The 14,222-nt window shown below is 42.5% G+C and overlaps 1 protein-coding gene across 7 annotated transcripts in view; it reads right to left on the minus strand.

Annotated features, from left to right (window-relative positions):
• Positions 1 to 14,222, minus strand: part of LOC119387257 (elongation factor-like GTPase 1) — a 429,910-nt gene that overhangs the window by 119,522 nt on the left and 296,166 nt on the right. Inside the window, exon 19 of one of the 7 annotated variants that reach the window (XM_049413460.1) lies at positions 2,015 to 2,586. The exons of 3 other annotated variants lie outside the window; for them this stretch is intronic. In XM_049413460.1, coding sequence (XP_049269417.1) covers positions 2,015 to 2,586 — 572 coding nt within the window. The remainder of the gene's footprint in view (positions 1 to 2,014; positions 2,587 to 14,222) is intronic. 3 more of the 7 variants (XM_049413456.1, XM_049413459.1, XM_049413461.1) reach the window with 3 other exon arrangements.

The raw sequence follows: 14,222 nt of genomic DNA on the forward strand, positions 1-14,222 counted from the left end.
ATATTATAATTTTTAGACACGACGCGAGGCGCACTACGATTTTCAAATAGCCCAAGAGATCTTTATTCTAGGTGAAGAACTTGGACAAAACAACACTGGAAGCAAAGGGTGGCTGGAAACAATTATACCCTTCCATTTAATCTCATCACGTTGCTGCAAAGCACTGATACATCATATCTATGGATTGCCATCACTGAACTTATCTCAAAGTCCAAAATATATTTAGGAAAACAGAATCTAATTAGAAAATTTAGTATTTATTTGGACACTTACTAGCTTTGTATTGTCATATGTGCCTCATTCAGCATGTTACAATTTGAACTCCGTTGGTGAGAAATTAATGTGCTTAAGTTGATCATAATGTTACCGTAAGGTAACGTGGTGTTTGTGTACCGAGTTACATCCTGAATAATTTCAAATAATTTATTAACTAAAGTGAGCATTTCAATGCACTCAATAAGAGTGCTGATATCGTTTTATTTGGCACTGTGGTATGCATTGTTCTTAAAGGAGTGCAAAATGTAACAAACGTCATTACTCATCTTTGTGTTTAGCATTTTTTTGCAGAAGGGCGTTACGCTGAGGTATCTACTTTTATTCTTTTGACCGAGAGAAGCCAATCTGTGTGTATGATGTACAGCTTCATTTATGCACTGAATGCTCAATAAAGTGTTCCTCCATTGTCTCTGCAGGTTAAATTAGGGTACCTTAAAGGGCCCCTCCCCAGACCCCATTGCGAATTTCGGCTGTGAACTAACAGTCGTAAGTCAATGTAGAAAAGACTTCACAGAAATTATTTTTCAAATAGAAGAAATTAAACTATCCCATGACCATGCTGCCCTGCGGCAAGAGTCACCTTGAGAATCGACACTCTCCCCATTAGCTTCAGCAAGTGTCAGCAAGTTGGCGTACCCCTGCTACGCTCTCCTATGTTCCGGAGTCACTGCCAATGAGCACCACCTACTTTTCTTCTTCCCTTTGCCTTTTCCTTTACAGTGCATTTTAAGTGGCAGTATTGCACTGGACCATGGTCAGACACATTCTAAGCAGCGGTTGTTGCATAGGACATTTGCTAGTGTGGGTCTCATTATCGCTCAAATCACAGCTCCCTCAAATAGAAGAGCGCATGGCCTTATGTAGAAATTTTCACTGTTTTTGGGTCATGCAACCAACTCAATCATTGTATGTACAATCATCACAGAGAGATAGATCTCTGCACCACACTTGTTCATTTGTTATGAGCAAACGTTATGAGAAGTTCTTTTTAGCAAAAGTGGCAGAAATTCGATAATTAGGTGGTTGCATTGCTTTGAATTCCATTCAAACTGGCATATCCATAATTTCCTTTCCTTTCGGTCATTCATCAAATTTACTACACTTTATGTAATGATGCACAAAAATATTTTGCTTGCATAGCTGACCCGGACTGCACACATTCAAATTTTCTGAACAATGCCACAATTTCTCAAAAATGCATTGACATGTGACCACATCCGTAAATTTTAATCAGAAGAGCCAGCAGTCTAGTTACAATTTTATTTCCTATTCTGGAATCACTGTTCAACTGCAGTCACCTAACAGGTATTTATAGCTCAAATATAGCTTATAGTTGTCACCTTGCACATTTTAGTTGACAACTCTCAATAAGTTATAATGCACAATTGCAGTGCCCTAATACACTAACAGTAGAGAATGTTGCAGTATATGCTGTCTATAAAAAGTAGACGTTAAATTTTTTAAATACATTTCGACATTTTCCTCAATCAATCCATCTTGATGACATGACCATCATTGTATTCAAACTAGAACTTCTGGGTTTGTGGAGAGTTGTCTACTATTACTTTTGACAACAGCCTCCGATACGTAACAAAATTTAGGTACCAGACCTTTTTGGTTCTCTGTTACTACAGTACAGCATCTAATTTAATGTTACATCATGCAAAAGTTGAAGCATCATCTTAAAGTACTAAATATTAATGATGCAGCCCAGAAAAAAATTGGAATAGACACTTACGAAGTGCGTCTGATGTAGCTTGGATGGTGCAGCTGTACATAGCACAGAGGAGCCGCTGAGGCTGGGCTTGAAAAGCACGTCGACAGCCCTCCTTGACGGCTGAGATGATCTGGCCGGAGAGCGGTCCGTAAGTGCCTGGATCTTCCACCGACATGTCAAGGTCCCACTGATCCACCACGAACGCAACACCCATCATTGGCTCCTGGCACAAAGGTCCTGTCAGTGTGGCTAATTGAAAGCCACTCACAAAACTGTGGTCGTAGTCGGCCAACGTCTTAACCCCACTTGGTGTTGAACCCCTTGCAGCACACTTAAAGCTGTGACTGTTGTCTTCTTTCTCACCACCACCACCACCACCATCTTTATATATCTTCTTGGACTGCCCTTGCAGCTCCAAACCTACCAGGGAATCGCTATTGTCGTCAATATCACAGTGCTGTAAAGGTTTAATGCCTGCAATGTCAACATCACCCTCCTCTTGCCTGGCTGAAGCGGCATGTTGAAGACCTTCCTGAAACACTGAGGCCCTTTTAAACCCAGGAATCCTATTAAGAAGCACGTTGGGCCCACACCTCCGTGGACCAACAGACCAAATTTGATTCATTGTGCCTTCTGGCCAACCTGCATCCGCAAATGCCTTGGCCAATGTCTTTTGAAGCTCGGCAATGTTCTTGGACAGAGATTCTGGCAGCTTCTGACTTCGAGAAGACAGTGCCTGGTCGTAGTCTCGGATGAGTGATGTGTGCTTCTCGAGCAGCTCTGTGACCTCTTCTGGGAGTGGTTCTGCTCGCAGTTTGATTGTGACTTGCCGGTTTGGAGTGAAAATTGTTACAGTCCCATCCTCGGCAACACTGTCATCTTCCTCCTGAGAGACAAGAACGAACACTCTTCAATTTGGCTTATTCGTGAATAAGGTTGCTGTTGTTACTGCGTCAATATTTTGCAAACATTCCTATCTGTTTCTACAAACATTACTATCCGGCTAGTTTTCATCAGTCATGCTTGATGGATAAATATCCATACGATTAAAAACAAAACAAAACAAGTGCTTAGGTTATATATAGGGGTGTGCGAATATTCGAGTTTCAAATTCGAATCGAATAACAGCTAAACGAATAATTCGATTAGACTTTCGAATAATTTGACAGGACGAATACCTAACACGCGACAAAGGCCAATGGTACAACTTGGTTAGGGTGGGGTGGCTAAAACTAATGCTAACGTCGGTACAGTAGGCCGTCGTTAAAACTTTCACCGATATCCTGGTTCAAAAGCGACAGCATGTTTATATTGAAGGAGACTATGTCATTTGCATACGTAAAAAAAAAAAAAAAGAACACATGAGTCAAGCCCTTCACAACTTCGCTTCCGAAGCAAATTCACAGACTTCTTGCGTAGTTCGATTGCGTATGCCTCAAGCGCGGTAAAACGTCCTGACTTTGGCCCGCAAAACACTCGCTGATTGGCTTCACATGTGAAAATTTGTTCACGCCGTGCAGTCGCCACTGCCGCACCGCACCGCTCATTCAGAAACTCCCATTGTTCTTGCGCTCAATTAAAACACTGCTGTGAACGGGCGCCCGAACATTTTTAGGCCCACAGCACCCATTGCGATGGAGCACAACATCACTACTACAAGATAAGCCTTAATACGCTAGCATAGGGGAAAAAAAAAACTAGCTACCGTACCCCCTTCTTTTAGCGGTTCGGAGGTTAGGAGTGGCGCTGTTTACTGGGATGGCGCCTCCTCTATAAACATGCTTGCGCACCTATAAAAGCTGAAGAAGAAAAAAAATATATAATTCCCGAACAAGCGCGTAATAAAGCTGTCACCACGCCATAGCGTCAGTGATTTTTCCTTTGTCTTGCCGTAAATGGTGGTACACGTTTCGTGTAAATATACTATTCGATATTCGATATTGTTGGTCACTATTCGGCACTATTCGATTCGAGATGAAAGTTCACTATTCGCATACCCCTAGTTATCAGGCACAAAAATGTGCCTGTATGTGCCTTTAAACATTGCAGTGAGAAACTTGCAAATTTCTAAGTAGAGTTAGTACCGTATGTACTGAAATTTTGCATAAAAGAGTAAGGAGACAGTTCCATGGCTAAATAACAACACATTAACAAGAACAACAAAATACAAGTCACTGAGAATGCGAATGCAAAAGGGCCTTACATCCTTAGGTGCCTTTTGTATGGTGTTCTTGTCCTCTATAACCTCATTCACCATGTCCACTTTGGGTGGTTCGACAATGGTCTCTCGGAAGGGCACGATTGGATCTGAGACGTTGATTTCAACTTTTGCAAACCTGTGAGGTGGTATCAGGAAAAGAAATGGACCATGCAATCAAGGTTCACAACAGAGTACCAGGTAAGATACCATAATTTTCAGCATATAATCCACCCCCCCCCTACAATTTGCGTAAGTATTGAAAAGAGATCCCCTTGTATTATTTGCACATTTAAACAGTGCAAATTAATTTTACACCTTGACAGAATTAACCCCACCAACTACGCTCCAATGTAATTGCAATCATTCTGCACAAAGCCCACGCCAGTATGATGATATTGCTGTTGCGTTCTAACTAGGAGTGTGCGAATATTCGAAATTTCGAATATTTTTCGAATAGTGTTTGCTATTCGATTCGATTCGCACTGTAGTTTTACTATTCGAACTATTCGAACTTCCTAAAACCAAGTACAGTCAATGACCAATTGAAAGTGACCCCTTCAGATTTTCAATGTGCTTCACCTCATCACATACCGGGAATGCGGCAAAGCTGCCTTTCACGCTCTGTTACGGTCGAACTTAGTCATGAGACAGTCAACGTCCGACTGGAAGTGGTCCCTAGATTTTCGGTATGCTTCACCTCATCACACCCCCGTATTGCGGCAAAGCTGCCTTTCAAGCTCCGCTGCGGTCGCAAATGTTCTAACTCAAGAAAACGCTGGTTCCAACATGGAGATGAAAGATGTGGCAGAGGTGGGGGCTCAATTTATGCTGTTTTGGACCTGAAATTCGGGCAGGAAGTCCGAAAAATCGGAAGCCGAAGCTTTTTATCATTCTAAATTTCAGATGTTCTTATATATCAACGTCTGCGAGGTAGATTTGGAACTCCGGACTTGAAGGGAGCACACCCTTGACCGCCACATCAGTTGGGCTTCCACAGAAGTTGAAAGAGGAGGAGAGGCTGAGGAAATGGCATCTTTGCCTATCACGTGTAAAGTGTTGTCGGCAACACTTTGGTTGCACCAAATCATGTACATAAATAGAATTCGGCCTCTACGTTGCCTCATTCATAATAAGACAACTATGAAACACCACCATGCCAGTGCTTCATCAACCTAGCGAAAAGAAACTCTTTCATGTTGCTATCTCATAAGAAGATGCTTAGGAATCCGCTTGTAACTTTTTTTTCTGCAATTTCGCTTCGAAGTATTCGAAAAATATTCTAGAAATATTTGAGAAATATTCGAAAAATATTCGATTCAATTCGCACTCACACTTCAATGTTCGAATTCGCTTCGCACTCAAAATTTTGCTATTCGCACAGCTCTAGTTCTAACAGGTGGCTCTGTCAGCTGCAAAGAAGAGCCACATAGTCACGAAGAAGGAATTCAAATAAACAGAGCAAGAACATCACATCAGTCTCTATGTGTTACATTTGTGACAGAGTATGTGTGCCTTTTGTCAAGAATGGCATTGCCACAAAAAGGTAAAAAGCACAGGCTGTTTATGTGCATGCATGCTGTCTAGTTTATGAGTACATGTGCTCAGTGGCATGTTTGTAGTGTTGCTGAGCTGTTAGTGACAGCATGTGCTTGCTCATTTAGATTATTGCTTAATTAATGCCAAGACTAGCACAGATATAAGCAGGTAAACAACACAACCTGTTGGTGTACATATAGGTCACATCATTTGCGCGTCCATGTACAATGCTCCATAGTATGCGTCATTAAAGGGCCCCTAAACCACCTCCGATAATATTTTTAGCATTTCAAGTAAACGCACACATAGAGTTCAGAAGGCAGTCACGATAAACCATGCTAAATGCGGCTGTACTACGAGCCTCATGCGCCCTACAAATTCCAAGAAACAATCCCTTCTCCTCTCCACACCTTTCAGCAATTCTCAGCCTCTTCACGCTAACCGTGCTTGTTATTCACAATACCTGTTTGCCTGCTCACAGGTACATGTGTTCGCCGTTCTTCCTCCTCGCACAATGAGGAGGAGCATTCGGTCAGGAGGAGAGACGAGCCGACAAGCGGAGCATAGCAAAGGAAAGAGCAGAATGAGCGAGGGTCTCTTTTGTATCATCAAATGCGTAAAACTCCAATATTACGGCACCGTTCTGAAAAATTCCCACGGCTAAGTGTTCGTTGTAGACTCGTGCACAACTGTAACACCACAACTAAATTTCGACCTTTGGGTGGTTTAGGGGCTCTTTAACCATAATTTACAGTGCGAAAGGTGAAAGTGAATGACGAGAATTGACTGGGACAAATGCACACTATTAAATGAAGGTTTACTCGCAGTGCCCCCCCAAAAAATACAGGTAGAGGACTGAAAGTGAAATAAGAAAAACTATCACTTAACTGTGACAGGCAACAATTAAGAAAAATATTGGTAACTGATACACAGCAAAAAGATAAAAGACTCACTAACACTAGCCATGCGTGCAACTTACCAAAACCTCGAGCTCTTTGTAAAGGCAATGGGCAGTTTACTAATGCATGTGTGTGGTTAACTTACCATTTGGGCTGCTTCAATTATGCAAATACTGCTAAATGAGGCAAATACTGCTAAATGAGTCAACATCACTTTGTTGTTTTTATTGATTCCAGATTAATTCGACCTGCCTGCAACTCGACCAATTTTGTCAATCCCATCAGAGCCAAATTAATGCAGACTGTACGTGGATATCAGGAGGATAAAAGCACGGGTCTTTTTAGGCCCCTTCTTCTTACACATGGCAGGACTTTTTGAAGCAATGACGACATCTTATTGACATCTGCATTGGTGTTATTGGTGACATCTGTACTTGAAAAAAACACAGTTCGAATATCCAAACAGCAATGACAGTGAGTCATATATACATTGCTATGAACGAAAGAGGGGGGATTGATTGAAAGCTCGTTTCTTTTGTTAGGCACAACCTAATGAAACCAACCAACAGTGAAGCTAAGGAAGGTATAAGGGACATTATTTTTATGTTTTAACTGCACTATAGTCATTACCACATAAACGGAAAGGAATTAAAGTGGATGAAAAATCAAGTCGCCGCAAGTAGGGACCTAACCTACAACCTTCAGATAACGCATCCGATGCTCTACCAAGTGAGCTACAGTGGTGGTCGCTTTGCCATCCACTTCATTAGGTGTTTAAGTTTGTTCAATCCTCAAAGTGTTAGCCAGTGCCAATCGCAGCCATGATGGCAAATGTGGAACACTTTTGTTGCCAGCTGGCGTCACATAGCACATGATCTAATTACAACCTGGAAGCTGACCAATAAACCCTGGCATACTACCTAAGGCATCAAGTCTGCCGGAACGAGACCATCGCGATGAATGAACAAAAGAGGGGGATTGATCAAGGGCCTGCTTCTTTTGTTAGGCACAACCTAATAAAACCAATAGAGAATGAAGTTAGGGAATGTATAGTGGACATTACTTGTATATTTTAACTGAGTGTAGTAATGATGAAATGCAGTGCTATGTTACTAAAAGGTTAAGCGACAGATCTATGAGAAAACCTTTCAGTGAGGTCATTGAGGCATCGCTCCAGGTGCACTTCGCCTGCGGTGAGTAGCACATGCTCGCCCGTCTCCTGAAGAAGCACCTGGACGCAGGGGTCAGCCTGGTGCAGCAGCTTGAGGCCCCGCACCAGGGCGGCCATGTCAGCCAGACGCCGCGGCTCAAGGGCCACCCGCAGAATGGGTGTCACAGGACCCCGCATGTCCGCAAAGGGGGCACAGGCTGTACAACTGGACAGTGTGGCTGTGCGCACCACGTGTTCCTCCAGGCCTCCTATGCCTTAAAATGTGGGTGGGGAAAAAGAGAACATAATAAGAGAAAACCGCCTCAAAACATCAAATTTCCGCAAATAGGTACTTGATGCATAGCGCACTCTCCTATTCCAGTGGAGCTTATACTTCGTCACGTCCCGAAGCTGCATCAAATGTAAGGAGTTGCATCTTACTGGGCATTTTTTTATAAGCCAGGTCCCGTGCTTGCGATTTTGATAAATGCAATGCATGATTATGTCGATTGTTACTGACAAAACAGTGCTCATTACAAAAGACTGAATGTGAATACGACTGAATGTGAAGCATAATTTTTGCAATAGATGAAAACATTGCAGTTAACCCATATATGCCCAGTGTCCTACATATAGGATGCTTCTTTGACGCACTCTAACATAGCTATTTCTCTAACATCACTATTTCTGTAGCTGATGACTAGCGCCACCTACAGCACATCAAGCAGGCCTAATTCTCAACGTGTGCAAGCCTAGACATTGCTTGCTTTTCATGCTGCCAAGTGCCGACTGCTTTCTCCGGGCAAACGCGTGCTTTGTGTGAAAGACGTCATGGAGAGGAAGAAGTGCACGTTAAATGCCGACCGCTTTCTCCGGGCAAACGCGCGCCTTTTATGAAAGACGTCATGGAGAGGAACATGTGCAATGTCGGTGTGCACGTGAAATGTTTCAAGGCTTACCACACCCACACATAGCACCCCCTAATGCACAGTGTCCTATATGTATAGGACGGCTTGAAGAACAGTGTTGCGTTTACCTGGCAGTAAATAAAGCACTTGTGCTTTTTTTTGAGGGTAGAAGTACACTTTTTGTGAAAAAAAATATTTGTTTTGTCATTTTTTCTGAGTTTGAGCATATATGGGTTAACAAAGATGGATGGGCTATCTACTGCATTCTACAAAGCTCGAGACATAAGCAGGTGTGAGAAAAGATGAAGGTCCAGAACTAACAAACAGCACAGAGCATTAAGGCGGTGGTCACAGGGGAAGCGCAACCAAGTGTTGCAAATGCCCGCTTTGGTCGAAAAGCAACGAATTTACCAAAGTCAGTCATGGACTGGTTCTTGCGCTCTGCAAATGAAATCGCAAATCTGTTCAGCGAATAAGTGGCGCAAGGTTTGTTTTATGTTGCCATGGTTACTTGAGCAACGCAAAATGCAAGAAACAAAGGTGAATGCCAGCAATAATAGTGTGGCAACGGGTAAGTTGCACTCGCCTGTGTGAACATCGGTTGCCCTAAACAGCTCCTCAGTCACCAGTTGCAGGTATCTGTCAGTTGTCAGTGCAAATGCTGTCTTGCTTCAGGTTTACTGATCACACTGACGCAAGACTTATCTAATGCACATTACAGTGAAATGAAATCCACTACTGTGACAGGCTGTTTCCATCACTGTTGAAAGTTAATCTAAACACGTTTACTGGGCATCTGGACTAGCAGAGTACATCAGTAACCATAATTTAATAGTTGATGAACTAGACATGAGAAAACGTGCGCCAGGTCTCACCAAGGATGTTCCCTGCAGGAACACACTCCAGCTGCTCCAGTTCCCTTCCCATAAGCAGATAGAGCTTCTCTATGGTTGCTACAGTGACATGTTCTTCTGGGCCTAAATCCTTCAGCCTCCGAGCAGGATCAACGGTCACAGCCTGTAAAACATGAGAAAGCGAGTGTATTGATTCCGAACAAAGAAGAGACCGGGGAATTGAACTAATAAATGGTATGCGTGAATACTAACCTTCTCGAGAAATTTTGCAGGGTCATGCTTTGGACCAAGCACGTATACTTGCTGGCCCCGTTTCAGTGTGCCACTGAACACGCGACCGAATGCTATAAATGTCGAGTCATCCTCTTCTCTCTCTTGAGATGCATCCTCCTCTGGGACTGCTGCTATAAAAAAAAGCATGAGAAGTCAAACCACATGCATGCTTGTAAACGTGCAACAGATGATTTGACATGACAGCTTCAGCTTTCATGTCTGCTGAACAATTTGTCATTGTGCTGCAACAATGAAATTCTATATCAAAGTATCATAAAAGGATGATGGAAGACTGACTAAGCTTGCAAAATCTCAAGCCTATCTTAGACAGACTGTAAGCCTAGGAAAAGGAATAAGCTTTCGTGGCTTGTGCCAATGCAAAAAAAAAAAAAAGGAAAACATCCTACATTAGATTGCAATGATGAAAAATGAGCACTGGAAAGTATTAGAAAGTTAATGCTCACCAGCGTCCCCATTCTTCTGCCCATCAGGAGTTGAAGACGAGTCCACTGCAGCCAAGGCCATTCGCTCTGCGTGTCGCTGCCGAGCTTGCTCCCTTCGCTGAGTTATCTCTTCGAGACTCAGCAGCCTGCAAGAGCGGGATTGTAATATAGGATAGAAGGCTGGAGTTCCTTATTCAATAACTCAGTTAAGCATATATGAAGGTGAACAGCAGCGTTGTGTGCACTGTCTACATTACCACCCAGTGCTTTGAAATGGTCTGTTCAGGAACGCACTGAGCGACAACCAAACTAATGTTGCACCATGATTTGATAATGAACTGAGAGGGAACTGAGCTGATAAGCCACTTAAGTAAATATTAGGGGCGTGCGAATATTCGAAATTTCGAATATTTTTCGAATAGTGTTTGCCATTTGATTCGATTCGCACTGGAATTTTACTATTCGAACTATTCGAACTTCCCAAAAACAAACACAGTCAACGTCCGATTGAAAGTGACCCCTTCAGATTTTCAATATGCTTCACCTCATTACACTCTCGTATTGCGGCAAAGCTGCCTTTCAAGCTCCATTACGGTCGAACTTTGCCAAGAGACAGTCAACGTCAGACTGGAAGTGGTCCCTGGATTTTCAATATGCTTCACCTCATCACACCCCGGTATCGCGACAAAGCTGCCTTTCAAGCTCCGTTACGGTCGAACATTGCCAAGACACAGTCAACGTCAGACTGGAAGTGGTCCCTAGATTTTCTATATGCTTCACCTCATCACACATTGGTATTGCGGCAAAGCTGCCTCTAAAGCTCCTCTTCTGTCGCACATGTATTAACTCAAGAAAACGCTGGTTCCAACATGGAGATGAAAGATGTGGCAGAGGTGGGGGCTCAATTAATGCTGTTTTGGACCTGAAATTTGGGCAGGAAGTCCGAAAAATCAGATGCCGAAGCTTTTTAGCATCCAAAATTTCAGATGTTCTTGTATATCGACGTCTACAAGGCAGATTTGAAACTCCGGACTTGAAGGAAGCACATCCTTGTCTGCCATATTAGTTGGGCCTCCACAGAAGTTGAAAGAGGAGGAGAGGCTGAGGAAATGGCATCTTTGCCTATCACATGTAAAGTGTTGTCGGCAACACTTTCATCAAATCATGTACATAAATACAATTCGGCCTCTACATTGCCTCATTCTTGATAAGACAACTATGAAACACCACCCCGCCAGTGCTTCATCAACCTAGCAAAAAGAAACACTTTCATGTTGCTATCTCATCAGAATATGCTTAGGAATCCTCTCTAAATTTTCTTTTTTCTGCAACTTTGCTTCGAAGTATTTGAAAAGTATTCTAGAAATGTTCGAAAAATATTCGATTCGATTCACACTCACACTTCATGATTAGTATTCGCTTTGCACCCCAAATTTTGCTATTCGCACAGCTTTAGCAAATATCGAACATGAAGATATAACTACTGAAGACAGTGTCTATCCAGCTCCGCATCCTGTTCTTCCTCTTGCATATTTCGCGGATGCTCAATTATCCACTAGCTCAACTCTCTCATTAAAATTGTCCACTTGTCCAATTGTCCACTAGCTCACATTAAAATTAACACATGCAACTGTTAGTAAATATAAACAATGCAACCATACATAAACAAGAACAAGCTGAAAAAACAAGACAAACCTTGTTCTGTTTTCAGGGAGCTGTTTCGTCTCCACCGCAACCATTTTGGAGATGCAAACAATTACCGGAGCTTCATCGCAGGGTGAACAGTCTAGAAAAGCTGTTGTAAAGAAACAAGTACTATGCTGGTCAGAAATTGCAGTGAGCAAAAAGAATAAAAGCAATAAGAAAAAAAATCATACTATTCAGAACACAAATCACACAAGTCACTTTGTGGAATGTCTATGCTGATGATCATAAACGATAACTGCGTCCTCTTTCTTGCAGTAAAAAGCAGAGGATGCTTGCACTCCCCCTTCCATTCACGTGTCAGTTTTTAAACCTTTTTTAACAAGTGTCAATTTGCAACTTTTCCATAGTGAAAAACGCTAGGACTGACAATGTTTTCAGAGCAGGCTGGCAAAAATTCTGCAGGCAGTGTTAGTGCACTAGTTACTGAGCCAGACTGGCTTGTACATGTTTGCTCTTTCTCTGTGTGGTCATTGGAGGTGAGAAGGGTGAGAACAGGAAGATGAAACTGAGCTTCCAAATGATATCAAGATGGTGGCGCTTGTTGGCGGAGAAGACAAGAGGTGCCTCCGTGAACACCGGTGTGTTTGTGCAATTCCATGCTCCCGTCTCTCCTTTTGCACCGATTAAAAATATTGTTTTACAGGCTCTTAAGGTGTGTTTTTCACTAAATTGTTTAATGCAGCATAGATTTGTCATTGCCCCTGTTGAAACCAACGGTTTCGAAAAATAACTTTTTCCTGGACTCTCTTCAAAGCCAGTGTCCCCCAATAAGCAATGCTATACGCTGCTTTCATTTTTGCAAGCAATGCACACTAGAACTGCTTTCACTGAAAGGGATGCAAGGAAACGCTGGTGCATTTCAGTCACTGCCAATTATTAGCATGCAGTAAGCTTCCAAATGCCCTACTACACACATGCTGTCAAAATTGCACTTATTGCAATCGAGTTGATGGCGATAGCTGTCAACTTGATGTGCGTAATGGCCAGTGCTGTGAGTAGCGCACTGCGTGGGAAGAGGGTGAGTCAGCATTTTCTTGTGACATGGGCAAGTGCTGAGGAAAGCTGCCGTGGTGGGTGAAAACTACTAACAATCATGCGCACCTCCTGATCCTTCTGTTGCACATGAGACCTCGCGGTGGGAAAGCACATAATGTAGTAGTTTACTGGTAGGCCGAACGTTAGTGCTGAATAGTAATTGTGTTTCTGGGGAATTCATCAGCAGATGAACTGTATTATGAAGCGTAAGTGTATTAAGTCATTTTTTGGGCTTCCAGCCGCGAACGTTAGCACCGGGAAATCGTAAGAAATGGGAACACCTCAGCGAGGTTCTACAGCATTTTCTACTACTATTTCATTACAACACTAAAACACTCCCTGAAATAAAGCAGACAAACATTTACATTTATTTAGTTCATTAAATATGTATTCGTATTATCAAGACTTGTCAATATATAACCATGCTGCAAAATGAAATCAAATGGGTTTCTGTAAATGAAAACGTTTCAGAATTCTCCATTTTTGCGCCATTTGCTCACAAAAGCAGAGCAAGAACTTTCAACTAAGGTTGCACGGCAGGCTTGTTGGTGATTCATAGCATCCGAATGTATAGTGCATCCAAGACAGGACTAAGCGAAAGACACACAGCACATGCTGCGTATGTGTGTTGTGTGTCTTTCGCTTCGTCCAGTCTTGGATGTGCTATACCTTTGGATGCTAAGAACTTTCAATTAGAATATTCCTCAAGGGCAACACACGACGTACCTTTCCTCAGTTGGCGTGTCTCCTCTGGGAGAGAGTCAAAGGAACGAGACGGTGGACACATCAAGGCCTCAACTCTCGCTTCCGGAAGCTCAGCCGGACTAGGAATCAGCATTGTCATTTCTAAAGGAAAATAAAACGACGAAATTTGATCAGCAAGACATCTTGAATTAACTGGTTCCTTAATACTATTTCCCCTCTCCTGATTCTTGTATGTCGATTTACCACAAATGTACACATGTACATAATGAGCCAGTGCATCCAGCGATACTTGCAGAATGGCAGACCTAACAGAAGGACTGCTTTAGGTCGGTATTTCTGCCAACTTTGTTTGCTAGCACAGGTCGACAGCACAGTGTGAATAAAATTGATGAAAAAAGGAAAGAAAGGGAAAGGTCGACTTATATTTGAATAAACATGCAATTTTTTGTGGACAGCACTAAAGGGCTTGAAAACTAGATGTAAGCTCCTGCAGCCAGAATAATTTATGTTAGGTGAGTT

Source organism: Rhipicephalus sanguineus, chromosome 3 (assembly GCF_013339695.2).
Source record: "Rhipicephalus sanguineus isolate Rsan-2018 chromosome 3, BIME_Rsan_1.4, whole genome shotgun sequence".
Taxonomy (NCBI): domain Eukaryota; kingdom Metazoa; phylum Arthropoda; class Arachnida; order Ixodida; family Ixodidae; genus Rhipicephalus; species Rhipicephalus sanguineus.